Source organism: Carcharhinus amblyrhynchos, chromosome 11 (assembly GCF_965287045.1).
Source record: "Carcharhinus amblyrhynchos chromosome 11, sCarAmb.v2.hapA, whole genome shotgun sequence".
In the NCBI taxonomy this organism is placed as follows: domain Eukaryota; kingdom Metazoa; phylum Chordata; class Chondrichthyes; order Carcharhiniformes; family Carcharhinidae; genus Carcharhinus; species Carcharhinus amblyrhynchos.
In genome coordinates this window covers 17,641,427-17,662,461 of record NC_137334.1, presented here as the reverse complement: position 1 = coordinate 17,662,461, position 21,035 = coordinate 17,641,427, and the positions used below count along the sequence as shown (strand labels likewise).

The 21,035-nt window shown below is 45.9% G+C and overlaps 1 protein-coding gene across 1 annotated transcript; it reads right to left on the bottom strand.

Annotated features, from left to right (window-relative positions):
* Positions 1–1,510: 1,510 nt before the first annotated feature.
* On the bottom strand, positions 1,511–21,011 carry pofut2 (protein O-fucosyltransferase 2). Its single transcript, XM_080198632.1, has 9 exons — positions 20,837–21,011; positions 19,449–19,699; positions 16,701–16,845; positions 13,493–13,603; positions 11,543–11,609; positions 8,405–8,530; positions 7,458–7,638; positions 4,467–4,590; positions 1,511–2,462 (listed from the first exon to the last, which is right to left on the bottom strand). The coding sequence occupies exons 1-9, from the start codon at positions 20,992–20,994 to the stop codon at positions 2,309–2,311; spliced, it is 1,317 nt and encodes a 438-aa protein (XP_080054758.1). The 5' UTR covers positions 20,995–21,011; the 3' UTR covers positions 1,511–2,308.
* Between the last annotated feature and the right edge of the window lie 24 nt (positions 21,012–21,035).

Sequence of the window (21,035 nt, the reverse complement as noted above, 5' to 3'; positions counted from 1 at the left end):
CGCAAGGATATTTTGGCCGCCGCACTTATGCAAGGATATTTTGGCCTTGGAGGGAGTGCAGAGGAGGTTTACTAGGCTGATACTGGAGTTGAGCTATGAGAGGCTGAATAAACTAGGCTTGTACTCGTTAGAGTTTAGAAGAATGAGGGGAGATTTCATTGAGACGTACAAGATGATGAATGGGATGGATGGGATAGAAGTGGAGAGACTCTTCCCGCTCAGAAAGGACAGTAGGACTAGGGGGCACAGCCTCAAGATAAAGGGGGGGGGGCGGTTTAGAACGGAGTTGAGGAGGAACTTCTTCACTCAAAGGGTGGTGAATCTCTGGAATTCTCTGCCCGTTGAAGTGGTGGAGGCTGCCTCGCTAAATATTTTTAAGACGCGGGTTGATGGGTTTTTGATAAGCGAGGGAATTAAGGGTTATGGGGAGAGGGCGGGAATGTGGAACTGAGCCGCGACATATCAGCCATGATCTTATTGAATGGGGGGGCAGGCTCGAAGGGCTAGATGGCCTACTCCTGCTCCTATTTCTTATGTTCAGTGACAGGGAGAACGTGCAAACTCCGCAGTGACGGTGACCCGAGCCCAGAATTGAACCCAGGTCCCTGGTGCTGTGAGGCGGCAGTGCTAACCACTGTGCCAGATTTGGATCTCCCAGAGACAGCCCAAGGGCTGCATTTCAATAATACTTTTATTTTTTGAACAGTTCACATATCTGTCTATATAACAGACTCTATTAGATACAAACAACTCCAGGCTGGCTGGCAGACACAAAAAGGACTGCAATCCTACAAACGAGTACAATTCATCTAAAATTAAACTCCAATGAATAAAGCACTGTAAACATTATATTATAGAATATGAAGTGGTATTATAATATCCCATGATTTATACAATGAAAGTATAAAATATTTAGCGTTTGGGCCCAGTTTTACAGGGTGGGCAGATCCCGTGCATTTCACAGCTTGGAGTTTACACTCCTTTGGCACGGACCATCCCCTGGGAGATGATCAGTACCAAAGTGGACAGGTATTTGTATAGATTATCAATACTACTGTACCAAGATCACCTTTCCTCTGTAATCCAGGCTGTGTGAATGAGGCTCCCTGGACCCAGTCAGACTTCACCCTCAACTCAGATTATCGCAAACATGGGTCCTGATTTTACCGGCACGCCCACCCTGAAATCTGGGTGGGCGAGGCTCACACAACAGCATTCGCTGTCAGTCTTGGGCATGATCTTACAAGTCTCGGATGGGCATGCCAGTAAAACTCCAGCTGTAGGTCATACTCGGGTTAAAGGTGAAGTGGACAGACACAAAATCGAGTGCGATTTGGCATGTGTTGGAAATGATTTGTTGAGGAATAGTTGACCCAAATGCCCAACAACCACAGCAAAATGGAATAATTAAACCCCCAGTGGGCGTGAACTCAAGGGATCGCAATCTAATGCCTGAACATTGGTGTTTAAAACTCATCAGTACTGATGGTAGCAACCTAACCCCAAGCTCTTTTATTAGGCACAAAACGGTTGGCAGATCTGGTGAACCCAGAACAGGCACGTGGTGGTGGCTGTGGTGGTTAGGCTTTATTGGGCACTACAAGCACTGTCAACCAAATTAAATTGACAACTCTCAGCAACAAATGTCTCCAATTCCAATACTGTGGAGGATGGCTGAACACCTCCTTCACATCTTTAAAACTGCAACGTACCAGCGCTCAAGATGTTAATTTAACAATCCTTGTGGGGCTAGGCTTTGCCATGGGAAGAATACAGATCTGGCAATGTAAGCCTGGCACTAACTGTTCTCCTTGTTTGTGTTATCCCTAAGTGCAGTCTTACAGACGGGAGATCAAGACTGGAGGATCATTCAGCTGCTTCTTACACCCATGTGGAACTTCCTCGAGCTCCGTGTCTTATTGCGACATGCTCTGATGAATTGCGCTACACCAAACTCAAATGCTCCCAGTTTCCAATGGGAAGGGGCATGTCATAATACTTGGGAGAAATAGTGTTGTCCGTCCTCTCTCCTGGTAGGAACCTGTGAGCGATGCAGTCCTTATCCTAACAGTCCCTTCTGGGAACGTTTGCCTTTGAGACACTGGTGGTTCTGTTGTCAAGGTAGAGTGAGGAAGGTGTATTCTGACAGGGTTAAATAGGAGGTCAGGGTAAATATATAATTTTAAACGAGTGCGATTGAATTGTAGATCAGGCCTCCCTGTAGAGTGGTGATACATGTCCAGATTTGACTACAGGAGTTGCAATCACTGCGGAATTACTGCTGTGACACGGTGTACTTCCAGCTCAGTCAGTGCACGATCTTCCAGTGTGTCGGCTGCTCACATTCCTTCTCTTCATCGCCACAGAACCTGTTGTAAGTGGTTTTGGGATCGAAGCCGAGGATCTCCCGTTCCTCGTGGATACGGAATGAGAAGGTCGACACTGATGTCCCGATGAAGTACCTTCAGGAAGAGGAGAAGACTAATTATATGGTGCTGAAGTTAGTGAACCAGAGCCCAGACATCACCAAGGAACGAACCAGAGAGCAGGGAGGAATTTACTAACGCAGTGAGTTGTTACCCTGTTAAATTCACTGACTGTAGGTGCAGAGGACAGATTTTCCTGTAACTTCCCAAATATTCACAGTAATTTCATTGTGGTGTCAATGTAATCCGACTTGTGACACTAGTAAATAAAACTTAATTTGGCCCAATCCATCACACAAACCAGCCTCCCATTCACTGAGTCTGTCTACATTTCGCGCTGCCTCAGAAAAACAGTCAGCATAATTAAGGTTCCCATTCACCGCGGGCATTCTCTCTTCAACCTTCTTCCGTTGGGAAAAAGATACAAAAGTCTAAGGTCACGTACCAACCGATTCAAGAACAGCTTCTTCCCTGCTGCTGTCAAATTTTTGAATGGACCTACCTTATACTAAGTTCATCTTTCTCTACACCCTAGCTATGACTATAACACAACATTCTACACTTTCTCTTTTCCTTCTCCTCTATGTATGGTACGTTTTGTCTGTACTTTTCACTGCATCGCAATACGTGTGACAATAAGAAATCAAATCAAAAATCTGAAGGAAATTTGGTCAATATATGGAACAGTAAGAAACTGCAGGATTATGGGATGGATTGGATTGCTTGTTCAAAGCCACTCGGACACGACGGACTCCTCCAAGAATTATAGAATCCCTACAGTGCAGAAGGAGGCTATTCGACCCATCTAGTCTGCACTGACAACAATCCCACCCAGGCCCTATCCTGAAATCCCATATATTTACCCTGATAATCTCCGAGGATCTCCCTCAGGGGCAATTTAGCATGATCAATCCACCTAACCTGCACATCTTTGGGCTTTGGGAGGAAAGCCACACAGACATGGGGAGAGCATGCAGACTCTGCACAGACAGTGACCCGGGGCCAGAATTGAACCCTGGCACTATGAGGCAGCAGCGCGAACCACTGTGCCATCCCATGTTGTTAAGATTCTATAGCAAACACTTTACAATAAATTATATCTGGAGTGATTTTCTTTGACTCCGGATTCCTCCTCGCTTTTCTGTCAGATGTTTACACGTTCTCCCTCTTTCTCAGCACATTGCCTTCCATTGTCATTGGAGGCCGAAGATACACAAAGCACTTGACTGTGACCTCGGGATCTGAGGGCAGGCAGCTGTCACAGGCTGAGCAGCCCCTAGGTGTTTGTTAGTGATAGTTTCTGCATCAGATCATCTTAACACAGTATTTTGGGATCATTCTCCATCTACACTCCAAAGACCCTCCATCATCGAAGCAGCCACTGTGAACGCTAATTGGGCTGCTAGCCTCATCCACCCCACTGATGGCACAGTGGCTAGCACCACTGCCACTCAGCATCAGGGACCCAGGTTCAATTCCCTGCTTGGGTGACTGTGCAGAGTCTGCATGTTGTCCCCGTGTCTGTGTGGGCTTCCTTTGGGTGCTCCAGTTTCCTCCAAAGATGTGTGGGTTAGGTTGATTGGTCATGCTAAATTGACCCTTAGTGTCGGGGGATTACCAGGGTAAATACATGGGGTTATGGGAATAGGGCCTGGGTGGGATTGTTGTTGTTGGTGCAGGCTCGATGGGCTGAATAGCCTCTTTGTGCATGACCTTTTATTATTTGCATCACAAGTAGGCTTACATTAACACTGCAATGAAGTTACTGTAAAAAAAAACTCCTAGTTACCACACTCCGGTGCCTGTTCGGGTACACTGAGGGAGAATTTAGCACTGCCAATGCACTTAACCAACAGGTCTTTTAGACTGTGTGAGGAAACCCACACAGACATGGGGAGAATGTGCAGACTCTGCACACACAGCGACCCAAGCTGGGAATTGAACCCAGGTCCTTGGAGTTGTGAGGCAACAGTGCTAACCACCGTGCCGAATTAGCAGCTTCCAGTTGGAAAAACAAGTGCTTCAACCCCTTGCCTCTACCTGGCATGAGCACAGATCCACTGGTCAATGATTGCAATGCCCCCGTCTCCGTAGAGTCGCAGCTCCTCCTGGGTGGGTTCAAACTGAAGCATCTTTGGGAGAAGACTTTTCAGCTCCATCAGCTCTGAAACAATAAAGGAATTGAATGTAGTTAGTCAATTCTGTTAGAATGTAACCAGTTGGATCTGCTGTAATGTGACCAATGGCACGGGCTCGTTGAGCCGAAGGGCCTGTTTCCGTGCCGGGTTGTTCTTTGTAACAAGCTGGCCCAGTAAACTATGTAACCAATGACGGAATGATGTCATGATCAGCTGACTCAGTATAAATAAGAACCTGTTGGGAGCTTGGAAAGGCCTCAAGTGTTGGAGTAATCAAGTTTCTTCATTAAGCCCTTTTCTTTGATTTATCTGTTGGAGTAAGTTTTGTTTCATTTTATTGCCTAAAACCAAAGAGTACCTTTCTGCTGGATGAACAAATTCATAGAATCCTTACAGTGCAAAAGGCGGCCATTCGGCCCATTGAATCTGTAGCGGCTACAACCACCCAGACCCCATCCCCATGCGTTTACCCTAGTTAGTCCCCCGATACTCAGCGGCAATTTAGCATCGCCAATTCACCTAACCCGCATATCTTTTGGACTGTGGGAGGAAACTGGAGCACGCAGAGGAAACCCATGCAGACATGGAAAAAACATGCAGACTCTACAGTGAGTGACCCAAGCTGGGAATTGAACCCGGGTCCCTGGCACTGTGAGGCAGTAGTGCTAATTGCTGTGCCAACGTGCTACCCTTCAGAAAGCAGTACACAAACCGATACTTGTTATCCATTTTTCCTTTTATAATGGGCAACATTCGTCTTACATTTTGCCCCGTCTTCATTTTTACAAAGATTTTGCAACTTACAAACCTTTTTTGCAATCCTTGTTAATATATTTTGAGCTGGGTTGTTCCCTTCTAAAGAAATGTTTACAGCAGTTGTAAATTGTTTTTTATTCATTTGTGTGACATGGGCATTAATGGCTGGCCAGCATTTATTGCCCATCTCTAGTTGCCCTTGATGGTGAGCTGCCTTCTTGAATCACTGCAGTCTGTGTTCTGTGGGTTGATCCACAATGCCGTTAGGAAGGGAATTCCAGGATTTTGACCCAGTGACTGTGAAACAGTGATATATTTCCAAGTCAGGATGGTGAGTGGCTTGGAGGGGAACTTGCAGGTGGGGGTGCTCCCAGGTATCTCTGCCCATGTCCTTCTAGATGGAAATGGTCGTTGGTTTGCAAGGTGGTGTCTACGGACCTTTGGCGAGTTGCTGCAGTGCATCTTGTAGACAGTACACGCTGCTGCTACTGAGTGTCAGTGATGGAGGGATTGAATGTTTGTAGGTGAGGTGCCAATTACGTGGGCTGTTTTGTCCTGGATGGTGTCGAGTTTTGAGTGTTGGAGCTGCATCCATCCAGGCAAGTGGAGAGTATTCCACCAGACTCCTGACTTGTGCCTTGTAGATGGAGCTTCAGGTTCAACACCAGACACAGAAACAACAAATGCTCCCTTTGATCAATAGCATCTGCTCTTCATCTTAACCTTCACTGTCGCTGCTTGATGCCAATGCTACCGGGACTTGATGGATTCAGTTATAAGGAGAGGCTGGATAAACTGGGACTTTTCTCCCTGGAGTGCAGGAGTCTGAGGCATGATCTTATACAGGAATATAAAATAATGAGTGGCATAAATCAGCTAGATAGTCAAAATCTTTTCCCAAGGTAGGGGAGTGTAAATCTAGAGGGTATAGGTTTAAGGTGAGAGAGAAGAGATACAAAAGGGTCCAGAGAGGCAATTTTTTCACACAGAAGGTGGTGAGCTGCCAGAGGTAGTCGTAAAGATGGGTACAATTTTGTCTTTTTAAAAGTATTTAGATAGTTACATGGGTATGATGGGTATAGAGGGATATGGGTCAAATGGGGGCAATTGGGATTAGCTTAGGGATTTAAGTAAAAAGGGCAGCATGGACAAGTTGGGCTGAAGGGCCTGCCTCCATGCTGTAAACCTCTATGACTCTATGCTGATAGGTGCAGCAAGAGGTAAAACATCTTTTAAATAAAGGAGGTTAGGGCAGCAGGTACAGAAAACACAAAGCCAGCAGCATGCAAGAAAAAATATTTGAAAGGGTAATGGAACTTATCTCAACAGGCTGGATATAAAATGGTGCAAGCTTCTAAGAAAGTTTATATGAAGCTATGGACAAACCCTAGCTGAGGTTGTGTGTCATGTTTCAGACATCGTATTGACGCTGGAGTTGGTGCGGTGCAGATTCACCCAATCATTAGGGTTTTGGGTTAAATTACAAGGACGGATTGCACCGAATTGTATCCCCTTCAATGGTGGGAAGCCTGAGGCCCAGGGGCCATATGTGGCCCACCTGGGTTCTGAGTGCTGAATAAACTCAGCAGGTCAGGCAACATCTGTAGAGAGAGCAAGAGTTAACATTTCAAGTCCAATGTGACTTCTTCAGAGCCCTCTACTGGAGTGCAAGGAAATTTGGCGAGGAAAGATGGCATCTCCTTGATTTTAGGATCCCTACAGTACAGAAGGAGGCCATTCAGCCCCCATCGAGTCTGCACCTCGGCAGACTCGATTCCACCTAGGCCTCATCGCCATAACTCCACATGTTTAATCCACTAATCCCTCTAACCTACGCATCCTGGGACACTAAGGGGCAACTTAGCATGACCAATCAACATAACCTGCACACCTTCGGACCGTGGGAGGAAACCGGAACACCCGGAGGAAACCCACACAGACACAGGGAGAATGTGCAAACTCCACACAGACAGTGATCCGAGGCCGGAATCAAACCCGGGTCCCTGGAGCTGCGAGGCAGCAGCGCTAACCACTGTGCCACCCATAGGCAACATCACCATTACTGCCCAGCACCATGAGAAGTGTACGGGGCTCACTGATAAGGGGATGTAACCGTGGCCACACTCAGGCTTATTACCATGCTCGTCCGCATCTGTGGCCACAAACACTTTGTCCAATTTCAGCTCTTTCATGAGGCTGCGAATCTTCTCGGCTGTTCCCTTGTTGCTGGGGACATCCTTCCGGTGGCCCCAGATGAAGTCCTTTCTCCTCAGGTGAACGCCCAAGTATGGTCCACCCCTGGCAGTGCCCAGCTTCACCTGCAACAAGAAGGGGTATTCCCGAGGTTAGAGATGGTGCCACAGGTTCCAGCACTCATAAAAGAGTGGAAGGTATTGTTAATTGCTGGTTCATAACTCCACTGAAATGTTTAATACACTGCCTTACACAACATCCCACAACACATCCCAGCCAATGAAGCTCTTTTCAAAGAGTGGCTGTAGGCGTGGCCACTAATACACAGCAAGATCCCACAAGCAGGAGAGGTGACCGAACCAACTGAGGGATAAATATTGGCCAGGGCACCCGGCACTTCTTAGAACCACAGAATCCCTACAATGCAGGAGATGGCCATTACGCAGGCCTAGCATGCTCCCCCCCCATCCCTGTTACCCCACACATTTACATTTACAATGGTCTGATCTAACTTGTACATCTTTAGACACTAAGGGACAATTTAGCATGGCCAATCCACCTAAACTGCACATCTTTGGAGTGTGGGAGGAAACCGGAGCACCCAGAGGAAACCCACGCAGACACAGGGAGAATGTGTAAACTCCACACAGACAGTGACCCGAGGCCAGAATCGAACCCAGGTTGCTGGAGCTGTGAGGCAGCAGTACTAACCACTGTGCCACCCACAGAAATGTGACGACGTTCATCCCACTGATCCTAGAGGTGAAAGGTTACAGTTCAAACCCACAATGAACCCAGTTCTACATTTTCTATACCTCGTAACACAACCTGAACTCAAAGTGAGGCAGATAGTCCATCGCAACGTTGACCTGCACTTTGGTCTCAACTCACCTTCATCCTCGTCCAATCCTCATTGTAAACAGTCTTGTCTGGTTCATCTGTAGAATTGAGGTATGTTGCCCTGAATTCATCTCCAACCATACGGAGATGTTTAGCAAACACCATGCTTCTCCGAGCCTGGAAGAAAGAGGAAAAGAGAGAACTCATGTTTTTTAAGAACTTTAGAACAAGGAGCAGGAGTAGGCCATCAGGCCCCTCAAGTTTGCTCCGCCATTCAATAAAATCATGGTTGATCTTTCTGTGGACTCTACTCCACTTACCTGCCCGCTCACCATAACCCTCAATTCTTTTACTGTTCAAAAATTTATCTATCCTTGTCTTAAAAACATTCAATGAGGCAGCCTCAATTTATTCATCGGACAGGGAATTCCACAGATTCACTCCTCAACTCAGTCCTAAATCTACTCCCCCTTATTTTGAGGCTATGCCCCTAGTTCTAGTTTCACCCGCCAGTGGAAACAACCTCACTGCTTCTATCTTTCTATTCCTGCCACAATCTCAAATGTTTCTGTAAGATTCCTCCTCATTCTGAATTCCAATGAGTACAGTCCCAGTCTACTCAGTCTCTCCTCATAAGTCAACCAACTCAACTCCGGAATCAACCCAGTGATTCTCCCCTGCAGCACCTCCAGTACCAGTATATCTTTCCTCAAGTAAGGAGACCAAAGCTGTACACAGGTTTGGCACCTTTCACAATCTTAGAACATCAGGATGAAGTGCTGTGGAATTGGGGTCACTGTTTGTGATGTAGGAAAGCCGGCATGCCATGGCATGCACAGCAAGCTCCCACAATCTGACACGATCGGTACATGGCCAAACACAAGTTGCAAGTTTAAAAGATGAAATATGTCAATCTGCTGGTGTTGATGGGTTCCTGAGCGCCAAGGAAAAACGCAAAATGACATGGAGATCGGAGGTGTAATGTGAAAACATCCCAAGGAATTTATTCCCAAGGGGGAAAAAACACAGATCTCAGGAATCCATCCCAAAACAGCACTAACATCTTGCATTTCTGTAGCACCTTGGACATTGTGAAACATCGAGACTCTCCAAACAAAAATTCAACATTAAGACATATGACAAGATATTAGGACAGTTAGAGGTAGGTTTCAAGGAGCAAGTTATCTCCATGCATTGGTGTTTATTGCAAGAGGTTTCGAGTACAGGAACAGGGATGAGTAGCTGCAATTATACAGGGCCTTGGTGAGGTCACAGCTAGAGTAGTGCACGCACTTCTGGTCTCCTTTTATGAGGAAGAATGTTCTTGCTCTCGAGGGAGTGCAGCAAAGGTTTACCAGGCTCATTCTGGGGATGGCTGGACTGATGTATGAGGAGAGATTGACTAGGTTAGGATTGTTTTCACTGGAGTTCAAACAAATGAGGGGGGAATCACATAGAGACATATAAAATTCTAACAGGACTAGACAGGATAGACGCAGGGAGGATGTTCCCAATGGTGGGGGAGTCCAGAACTAGGGGGCACAGTCTCAGGGCTCAGAGTAGGCCATATAGGACGGAGGTGAGGAGACATTTCTTCACCCAAAGAGTGGCAAGCCTGTGGAATTCATTTAAGTAGTTGATGCCAAAACACTGAATGCATTCAAGAGGAGGCTAGACATAGCACTGGGGCGAATGGAATCAAAGGTTACGGGGAGAAAGCATGATTAGGCTATTGAGTTGGACAATCAGCCATGATCGTGATGAATGGCAGAGCAGGCTTGAAGACTGAATGGCTTCCACCTGCTCCAAATTTCTATGTTCCTGTGTTAAAGATGAAGAGGGGTTAAAGGGAGGGAGGTCCAGTGCTTAGGTCCTCTTGGCTGAAAGCTTGAGCACCAACAGTGAAGGAAAGGAAATTGAGGATGCTCAAGAGGCCAGAATTGGAGAAGTCAGAGATCTCGGTGGGCTGTAGGAGTTTGTCATAGCAATTAGAGGAGGCGATGGCCTAGTGGTATTATCACTAGACTATAAATCCAGAAATTCAGCTAATGTTCTGGGGACCTGGGTTTGAATACTGCCACGGCAGATGGTGGGACGTGAACTCAAGAATTTAGAATTCCAAGGAATTAAGAATCTATTGATGACCATGAAACCACTGTCGCTTGTTGGAAAAACCCATCTGGTTCACTGGATAAAAGCAACTCATCGTGGATGCTGGAACCTGAGACCATAAGAGAAAATGCTGGAGAATCTCAGCAGGTCTGGCAGCATCTGTAAGGATAGAAAAGAGCTGACGTTTTGAGTCCGGATGACCCTTTGTTAAAACTAAAAGGTGTAGAAAGTGACAGATATTTATACTGCAGGGTGAGGGAATGAATGATGAGTCATAGCCACAAAAACAAGGGGAAAGGCTTCTAATGGCAGTCCACAGAGAGAATAGAAGGCGTGAATGGCCATGAGAGTTATCTGAACTCAAAAATAAGAACTAAAAGTTACAGCACAGGAACCGGCCCCTCAGCCCTCCAAGTCTGCACCAACCGTGCTTCCCGACTGAACAAAACCCCCATACCCTTCTGGAGACCCTATCTCTCTATTCCCATCCTATTCATTCATTTGTCCAGACGCCCCTTAATAATCAGTATCATATCCGCTTCCAAAACTTCCCCCAGCAGCGATTCCAGGCACCCACCATCCTGGGAAAAAGCTTTTGACTATCCACACCCCTCATGATCTTGTAGACTTCTATCGGGTCGCCCCTCAACCTCCGCCATTCCAAATGTCAGCTCTTTTCTCTCCTTATAGTTGCCACCAGACCGGCTGAGGTTTTCCAGCATTTTCCCTTTTGCCATCTGGTTTACTGATGTCTCTTTAGGGAAGGAAATCTGCCGTCCTTACCCAGTCTGGCCTACACGTGACTCCAGAACCACAGCAACGTGGTTGACTCTCAACTGTCCTCAGGCAACAAGGAGATGGGCAATAAATGCTGACCAGCCAGTGGTGCCCACGTCCCACGAACGAATAAAAAACATTGTATGTTTGCAGAATACAGTTTTTGTTTGATTTAAGGAGTGTTAAGGGAAGGTGGCTGAGTAGGAAGGTTTTTCAACCCATGATTGTCGAAAAAGTTTTCCTTTTTTTGGTTGTAATGCTTAAATCCCAAAACTGTATTTACAGCAATACAATACTCACATCCCAGTAACTTTTGCCTGCATAATGGTCATGAAGGAGGTTTTCTGCTCTGTCTAACATTACAGACCTGGAACATAATCAAATACCTGCTCAGGAAGCCTTATAGCACAAAACATGCAATAAAACGATTTAGTGATCACTTCTGCATTCGCAGGTTAGAACATAAGAACTAGGAGCAGGAGTAGGCCACCTGGCCCCTCCAGCCTGCTCCGCCATTCATTAAAATCACGGCTGATCTTTTCATGGACTTAGCTCCAAGGGGTTCTACCTCCTTATCACTGGGAGAAGAGAGCGACTCGTGCGTTGGCATTCTGGATGAAAAGGATGAGCATAGGGTGCGCTACATCCCACCTCCATCGGACGTAGCTTGAGGAACCAGACCCAGTGCTTAAATGCCTCAAGTGGCTCTCAAAGTGAACAGAGCGCTGAGGTTCCTTAGACCTAGAGGGGGTGGGATACAATGACTTTAATGAGGCCCAAAATGTGGCCTTCTTAATACGAGCTCCCTGACTGAGGCAGTAATGGCTTGTCCAACCAGGCAGCCCTGCCTGCGTGTGCTATATGCAGTGTCAGGGTTACTGGCACTCCGTGTTTAACTCTACATGAACAGCCTGTCCGAGTGTTGCTTACTATGTAAATAAATCTAAATTTGGTGAAGAGATACTGGCTTGGAGAGAGTTATTTCACCAGCCTTATCAATTCCCATCACCTCACAGCGGCCCCTGGGATCTTGTTCACACGAGCTCCTGTGTTTGCTACATTATGGCAGCGAACAGACATCAACGTACGTCATTGGCTGTAAAGCACTTTGGGACATTGAGGTTGTGAAAGGTGCCACAGAAATACAAGTCTTCTGTCTTCCTTTACCAGATCCTCATGGAACAGGTCGCAAGAAGGGACAAGACTTTCACCGAAAGAAACAAGGACTAGGATTTTACCATTGCACTGTGAGCGTTTTTGGGCGTGATGCAGTCAGAAAGTGGGGCATAAAGTGATTGGTGCTGGTTTTCACAACCGGCACCATTTTACGAGCGCCCAATTTCCAGTGCAGTCAGCTTCTGGATGGGAGGCAGGCTAATGCATTCAAATTTATTTAAATAAGTATTTACATGTCATTAGGAAGCCTGGCACTTAATCTGGGCTCAGCCCCCCGTTATGACCTCGCCGGGAAAGTGCTGGCGAGGAATTAACACAGTCCTCTTGAATGGGGAGCAGTCGATCTACCCTCACCAGTGGAACCAGAGGCCATTGAGGCACCTCCAGGGTGCCCCAGGGATACACCTCTTGGGCAGTGCCACCCTTGCAATGCCCAACAGGCAGTGCCGGGGTGGGGCCAGTAAGGACAGGAGCCTTCTACCACTCTGCAGGGATTGGTGGGAGGAGGGCAGTGGGTCTGTGATCAGTGGGCAGGGGTAGGACCACAATCGGTCTGGGCTGTGGGGAGTGGATCGGCAGGGAGTGCATCTACAGCCGCGGGGGTCGGGCTGCTTGCATTAGTAGGGACCTGGCAGTTCTCTCTCTTTGTCTGTCAGGCTCCTGCTACTGCTAATGCGCATGTGCAGCAGCAGAGGTCTGCATGTGTGGACTACCTCCCTCTGCAGGCTTTTGGCCACGTTAATCCCTGCCCACAGGCTTCTGCAGTGAGCAACAGGCTCGCTCAGAATTTTAAAGGCAGAGAGAGAGTGGGGAGCCTAAAAGCATCCCAAAAGCACTTAGATTAAAAAAAAGGTAAAAAGCTGCCCAAGGGGTCTGACACAGTGCTGAACAACCACATTCCTTAACCAACACTCAAATGTCCCTTCAATCTGGTCAGATGGACCCTGATTTCTTCCAAAATTCTCTTTCCTGGTACGAAATAAACATTGTTTTTTTTTCTTAAATTGACAAATCGCCAAACAAATGCAGAAATAAATATATTTTGCAGTCCCTTAGTCCTGGTCACTCACTCACTGTGCTGTGGTGTTTCTCTGAAGAACGGGCACCATGATGGAAGCTGAGCCCTGGACAGATATGCAGGCAACACTCAGGCCTCTCGTTTCCTCATAGCCCCAGAACCAACCCCTGTCACAAAGGAAACAAAATTGAAGTAAGTGGCACAATTTAATTCCTCAGGTTTCACTGCTTTTTAAAAATTCTTCCATGGGATGTGACTGGTTGGCTCAGGTGGTTAAACTGTGGAGCTAACCACGTCAACGTTACGAGTCCAAAACCCTTTGCTGGCCTGTAATCTTTTTAACCCCCATGTTTTAGGCGGCATGGGCCTCAACGCCAGGGGCCCAGGTTCGATTCCGGCCTTGGATCACTGTCTGTGTGGAGTCTGCACGTTCTCCTCGTGTCTGCCTGCGTTTCCTGCAGGTGCTCTGGCTTCCTCCCACAGTCCAAAAGACATGCTGGTTAGGAACACTGGCCGTGCTAAATTCTCCCATACTTCAGGGGGTTAGCAGGGTAAGTATGTGTGGTTACAGGATAGGGCCTGGGTGAGATTGTCGTCAATGCTGGCTCAATGGGCTGAATGGCCTCCTTCATCGATCATAGAATCATACTAGGGATTCTATGATCTGTATTAATCGTTAGCCTTTGTTAAGGAGGGAAGATTTAAGTTAATTTGAAGTACCACTGGGCTATCAATCCATGGTTGATCTTAAATGGTAAGTTTAGTGAGTTCAGTCATAGAGGTTTACAGCATGGAAACAGGCTCTTCGGCCCAACTTGTCCATGCCATTTTTCTAAAAAACCATTAAGATAATCCCGATTGCCCACATTTGGCCCATATCCCTCTAAAACCATCATACCCATGCAACTATTTAACTGCTTTTTAAAAGATAAAATTGTACCCGCCTCTACGACTGCTTTTGGTAGCTTGTTCCAGACCCTTAGCACCCTCTGTGAAAAAATTCCCCCTCTGGACACTTTTGTATCCCTCCCCTCTCACCTTAAACTTATGCCCTTTAGTTTTAGACTCCCCTATCTTTGGGAAAAGATATTGATTATCTATCTTGTCTATGCCCCTCACTATTTTATAAGGTCCTCTATAAGGTTACCCCTTAGCCTCCTATGTTCTAGAGAAAATAGTTCCAGTCTATTCAGCCTCTCCTTATAACTCAATCCATCAAGTCCTGGTAGCATCCTAGTATATCTTTTCTGCACTCTTTCTAATTTAATAGTATTCTTTCTATAATAAGGTGATCAGAATTGCACACAGTATTCTAAAAGTGGTCTTACCAACGTCTTGTACAACTTCAACAAGGCATCCCAACCCCTGTATTCAATGTTCTGAACGATGAAACCAAGCATGCCGAATGCCTTTTTCACCACTCTGTCCACCTGTGACTCCACTTTCAAGGAGCTATGGACATGTACTCCTAGATCTCTGCTCTGTAACTCTCCCCAGTGCTCTACCATTAACTGAGTAAATCCTGCCCTCGTTCAATCTACCAAAATATATCACCTCGCATTTATCTAAATTAAACTCCATCTGCCATTCGTCAGCCCACTGGCCCAATTGATCAAGATCCCATTGCAATTGGAGATAACTTTCTTCACTGTCCACTATGCCAGCAATCTTGGTGTCGTCTGCAAACTTACTAACCATGCCCCCTACATTCTCATCCAAATCATTAATATAAATGACAAATAACAGTGGGTCCAGCACTGATCCCTGAGGCACACCTCTGGTCACAGGCCTCCAGTCAAGAAGCCTTCTGTCGAGAAGCCAATTTTGTATCCATTTAGGTACCTCACCCAGATTTAACTTTGTGCAACAACCTACCATGCGGTAACCTTGTCAAACACCTTGCTAAAGTCCATGTAGACAACAGTCAACCAATTTGAAGAAAAGCCCAGTGCTTACTGACCCTTATATCATACAGAACTTTAATCAGCTGTTGACACATCCAAGGAAAAGAACCGAGTTCTGCAATATGAAAGGACACTAAATCAAAGACAATCTTATTTAAGATTTCAGTTGGTGGAATTGGAATTACAAAACCAACAAGATTAAACAAAAGAGAGGTCTATCAATGAAGGAGAAAATAAACGCTTTGAAATTAATTGGTTGACAATGATTCAATTACATTTTCCTTATAGTCGTCATAGCGATGACCTAGGCTGCTCTCCCCCCTCAAAGGGGTGGTGATTTAGCCTGAGGGTCACCACATTTCAGGCAGGGACAAGATTGAGAAGGCGGAAGCCTTCATGAATAATCTCAGCCAATACAGGAATACAGGAACCTCAGCCAATACAGGCAGGCAGCTCACACGTTGAGAACTTAGGCTAATGACTGATTTTAGCTAGGAAGGTCTTTGTTTAAACAGTTAATGCATTTTTGTTTACTTAAGTTTCCATTAGGGTTTCAGAGTAGGGTTTTGATTAGGTTGATCGACAGAGTTGTGATCACTAGGGGAACCAAGCTTGCAGGAAAAAGTGTTTAGCCTCATTTTTAAAGATCAAGTGCAGTTACTGACCAAAGCTATTTAAAGAGATGGCTCTCTCTCTCTAGAAAGATTTCTCTTTTCTTCCAGAGGTGTTCAATTAGCTCTAGGACTGTTGACAAGTAAAAGCCTGTAAACCCGTGTTTGGTAACAGATTTTGAAGAGGAGTTTAAGTTTATAAGGGGAATATTGCTCGAATTGAAACCAATAGGGATAGATTAGCAGTTAAGAATTGTATCTTGTAATGTATAAGCAATGATTCATTTGTTATCGTAAAACCGTGTTGTTGAATAGTTTGATTTGATTAAAAACTTCCCAGTTTGGCCGTAGGATCACACCTGGAGTGAAACATCATTTCCTCACATTAATGCCAAAATAGCTGGGGTCTAAATTAACTTCATAATATACCGTGGGGTTTCTGATCTTGTACCCTACCAACACAAACTGCTTTTTCTTCTTTTTCATTTTATCGCTCGTTTTTCTGTATGTTTCAAAGGGATTGGGTAAATACGTAGAGGAAAAGCAGTGTAGAGGGATTTATTTCTCTTTCAAATATTGGCACAGATATGATAGGCTTCTTTAAGCTTAGTGATTCAATAAGCTCCATCACACTAAAGAGACAGACTCCTAGGCTGCAATATAACATCACTCTCCTGCCTAGGCTGATATCAAAGAGAAATGGAGAACAAGCGATGACAATCTGGTTTCAATGCGAATCTTCCAAATACCTGTAAAATCCCTGTTTGTCATTCCTGTAGGCGAGATCCTCGATGCAGAGCCTCTCATCCACCTTTTCTTCCCAGTGGCCCTCTGTCCAACCTTCCGCATATCCTTGCAGGACATAGATTTGCTGGATGAAGGGACCGCCAGACTCTGGGTGAACATGGGAGAGGGAGCAACTATAAATGGAAGCGGATCTGAACCCCAAAAGTCATCATTGAAGCAGGAAGATACAACCTGAAAGGGCAGTGGAAGCAGATTCATTAGGGGCGAGGCGATGGCCTAATGGCATTGTCGCTGGACTATTAATCCAGAAATTCAGCTAACATTCTGGGTTCGAATCCTGCCACAGCAGATGGGGGAATTTGAGTTCAATAAAAAGTATCTGGAATTAAGAATCCACTGATAACCACAAACCATGCCATGGGCAGCAGGGTGGCTGCCTCACAGTGCCAGTGATCCGGGTTCAGTTCCCAGCTTGGGTCTCTGTCTTGTGGAGTCTGCACGTTCCCCCCCCCCCGTGTCTGCGTGGGTTTCCTCCAGGTGCTGCAGTTTCCTCCCACAGTCCGAAAGACGCGCTGGTTAGGTACACTGGCCATGCTAAATTCTCCCTCAATGTACCCAAACAGGCATTGGAGTGTGGCAACTAGGGGATTTTCACAGTAACTTCATTGCAATGTTAATGTAAGCCTACTTGTGACACCATTAAATAAACTTCAGAAACCATTGTCCTTTAGGGAAGGAAATCTGTTGTCCTGACCTGGTCTGGCCTACATATGACTCCAGTCACAGCAATGTGGTTGACTTTCAACTACCCTCTGAACAATGGCAACTAGGGATGGGCAATAAATGCTGGTCAGGCAGCGATGCCCATGTTCCACAAATGATTAAAAAAAATCTTTCAAAAGATTAAGTGGATCGGTGCTGGGAACATCTGTAAGTGATTGGGGAAGGAAGCAGTGTGCAAGACAAAGTTTTTATACTTTGGATTGAAAGGGTAAATGAAGCAACTAAAATTGGTGCTTTCAAAAGGGAATTGTGAATATATGATACAGACAGGACTACATTTTCAGGCCTATGAAGAAAGAACAAGGGAGTGGGACTAATTTGTTAGCTCCTTCAATAAAATGCCACAGGCACGATGAATCTTTTTCAGTGTTGCACATTTCTATAAATTTGTCTTCCCGCAAGTTGTATTTTTATAAGTGCTGTAGTTGGCAAGATGTGGTCCTTCTTGCAAGCTGATTTAGATCTGGGGGCATCAAATATCAACGACACAGTGTGAGAATGGAATCTACGCCAGAGCTGACATGGGGGTAGGTTCCAGTACCTGAAGGACATGAATGAACCAGCTGATTTCTTCACCAAAATCTCACATTTCTTTTCTCCCACAGTTTTGTTGAATTCCATTTTACAAGTTTCCAACAAAATTCACGAAAACCAAAAGGTAACCTCAAAGAACAAAGGCAGCCCAAGAAAATCTCAAGATGAGTCTTCGAAAAGAACACAACATTTGGCCAGTGACACAAACAACCTAAGGAACAGAATTACATATGGAATAAAACATTAAACAGCCCCAAACTAATGTGGAAATCCATAATAAGGATTGGCTGTCAAATAGGAGGCAGAGAGTGGGGGTCAATGGGTGCTATTCGGATTGGCGGTTGGCGACTAGTGGAGTGCCCCAGGGGTTGGTGCTGGGGCCTCAGCTATTCACCATTTATATAGATGACCTGGAGGAGGGAACAGAGTGTATGGTATCGAAATTTGCTGATGACACCATGATTGGTGGAACGGCAAATTGTGCGGAGGCTGTGGAGAGTCTGCAGAAGGATCTAGATAGGCTGGGCGAATGGGCCAGGAACTGGCAAATGGAATTTAATGTTGGCAAGTGTGAGGTTGTCCACTTTGGTAGGAATAATGGTAGGAAGGACTATTACTTACGTGGCGAAAAACTGCAGCATGCGACGGTGCAGAGGGACCTCGGGGTCCTTGTGCATGAGTCGCAAAAACCCAGCCTGCAGGTGGTCAGGAAGGCGAATGGGATGCTGGCCTTCATAGTGAGGGGGATTGCATATTAAAGTAGGGAGGTCTTGCTACAGCTGTATAGGGAACTGGTGAGGCGGCAGCTGGAGTACTGTGTGCAGTTTTGGTCACCGCACTTACGCAAGGATATTTTGGCCTTGGAGGGAGTGCAGAGGAGGTTTACTAGGCTGATTCCGGAGTTGAGGGGGTTAAACTATGAGGAGAGGCTGAATAAACTAGGCTTGTACTCGTTAGAGTTTAGAAGAACGAGGGGAGATCTCATTGAGACGTATAAGATGTTGAATGGGATGGATAGGATAGAGGTGGAGAGGCTCTTCCCGCTCAGAAAGGACAGTAGGACTAGAGGGCACAGCCTCAGGATAAAGGGGGGGTGGTTTAGAACGGAGTTGAGGAGGAACTTCTTCACTCAAAGGGTGGTGAATCTCTGCCCGTTGAAGTGGTGGAGGCTGCCTCGCTCAATATTTTTAAAACGCGGGTTGATAGGTTTTTGATAGGCAAGGGGATTAAGCGTTATGGGGAGAGGGCGGGAATGTGGAACTGAGCCATGACAGATCAGCCATGATCTTATTGAATGGCGGGGCAGGCTCAAAGGGCTAGATGGCCTACTCCTGCTCCTATTTCTTATGTTCTTAATAAAGTGACATTATGCCCCCTGTTTATCTTTTACACCTTAACAAGAAACCAGCATTGTCCAAGGCTGGTTAAGATACCTGCAATGAACTGCTCATATTCAATAACGGGGATGTTTTTGTTCAGGCTTGGCACATCAAAAAATGCAGACCAGGGAATGCGGACTTGCTCAAGACCTTTGCTTTGCCAGTGGTAGAGATGGCCCCAAGGAGGGAGGACCAACACCCAATCTTCAATCTTCAGCAGTGCCTTGGTCAAACATGCCATACGGAGGTAGACATCTCGCCGAAGATTAAACCCCTCAGGGGGATTCACGTCGTATAATAAATACCTAAAGGATAGAGAGTTTTTCCATCACAGTTGCATTTTATCACTTTTTTTATCATCTGCAATGCACCCCTAATATTGGTTGTATTTCTCAATGACTAGAAAAATGGTATTTAGTATTCTTTGTTTTCTTATTACCGACCTATGTGTTACTACCTTCTCTTATTCATTACTGAACTGTAGAATGTAAGTGCCCCTTACCTCCATTAGCACTCTCCCCATAAAGTATTATTGTCCCCTCTTTTCATTACTGCCCTGGGGCAGTATTGTTGTCCAGTCTCTCCATTATTATTGCTCCTGTGCAGTATTATTACCCAGTCTTTGCACTATTACTGTCCCTGTGCAGTATTACTGTCTAGCCTCTCTCTCTCCCTTCAATAGTGCTGTCTCCACAAAGTATTATTGTTCCTTTTCCCAGCTAATACTGTTTGAGTATTTGTGCCTCCTCTCCATGATTACTGTCCCTGTGCAGTATTATTGCCCAGTCCCTCCAGTATTACTGTCCCTGTGCAGGGTTATTATCCAGTCCCTCCAATATTACTGTCCCTGTTCAGTGTTATTGTCCAGTCCCTCCAATATTACTGTCCCTGTTCAGTGTTATTGTCCAGTCCCTCCAATATTACTGTCCCTGTTCAGTGTTATTGTCCAGTCTCTCCATTATTACTGTCCTTGTGCACTATTGTTATCCAGTCTCCCCATTATTACTGTCCCTGTGGAGTATTATTGTCCCTCCTCTCCATCATTACTGTTCCTGTGCAGTATTATTGTCCAGTCTCTCCACGATTACAATCCCTGTGCAGTATTATTGTCCACTCTCTCCATTATTACTGCCCCTGCACAGTTATTAGTATCTCCATTATTACTGCCCCTCTGCAGTATTACTGTCCAGTCTCTCCATTATTACTGCCCCTGTGCAGTATTATTGCCCAGTCTCTCCTTTATTAATGTCCTTGTGCGGTACTATTGTCCAGTCTCTCCATTATTATTGTCCCTGTGCAGCATTAGTGTCCAGTCTCTCCATTATTACTGCCCCTCTGCAGTATTATTGTCCAGTCTCTCCATTATTATTGTCCCTGTGCAGTATTATTGTCCAGTCTCTCCATTGTTATTGTCCCTGTAGGGTGAGTATTATTACCATTACCTGCGGTGTTGAGCCGTTGAGGCGCCATTGCCACCGGTCTGTCCGGGGCTGAAAGCTCCACCGTCCCCGGTGATTTGAGCCCCGGCGGGCGGCCCCAGCAGGAGGCCGAGTGAAGCAAACAGAGACAACAGCTGGAGCGGCCCTCGCGGCAGCGCCATGTTGGCGGGAAAGGGGCGGGTCCGTCCCTCAAATCCGTCCC

What these genes read in the sequence shown, in the direction of transcription:
- pofut2 (XM_080198632.1), bottom strand. Translation starts at nt 20,994, where the DNA reads ATGGCGCTGCCGCGAGGGCCGCTCCAGCTGTTGTCTCTGTTTGCTTCA. An exon ending in GACAAACAGGGATTTTACAG is followed by an intron (nt 13,604 to 16,700) that starts GTATTTGGAAGA and finishes CCTTTGTGACAG; the next exon opens with GGGTTGGTTCTGGGGCTATG. An exon ending in CACAGATGCGGACGAGCATG is followed by an intron (nt 4,591 to 7,457) that starts GTAATAAGCCTG and finishes TTATTGTTTCAG; the next exon opens with AGCTGATGGAGCTGAAAAGT.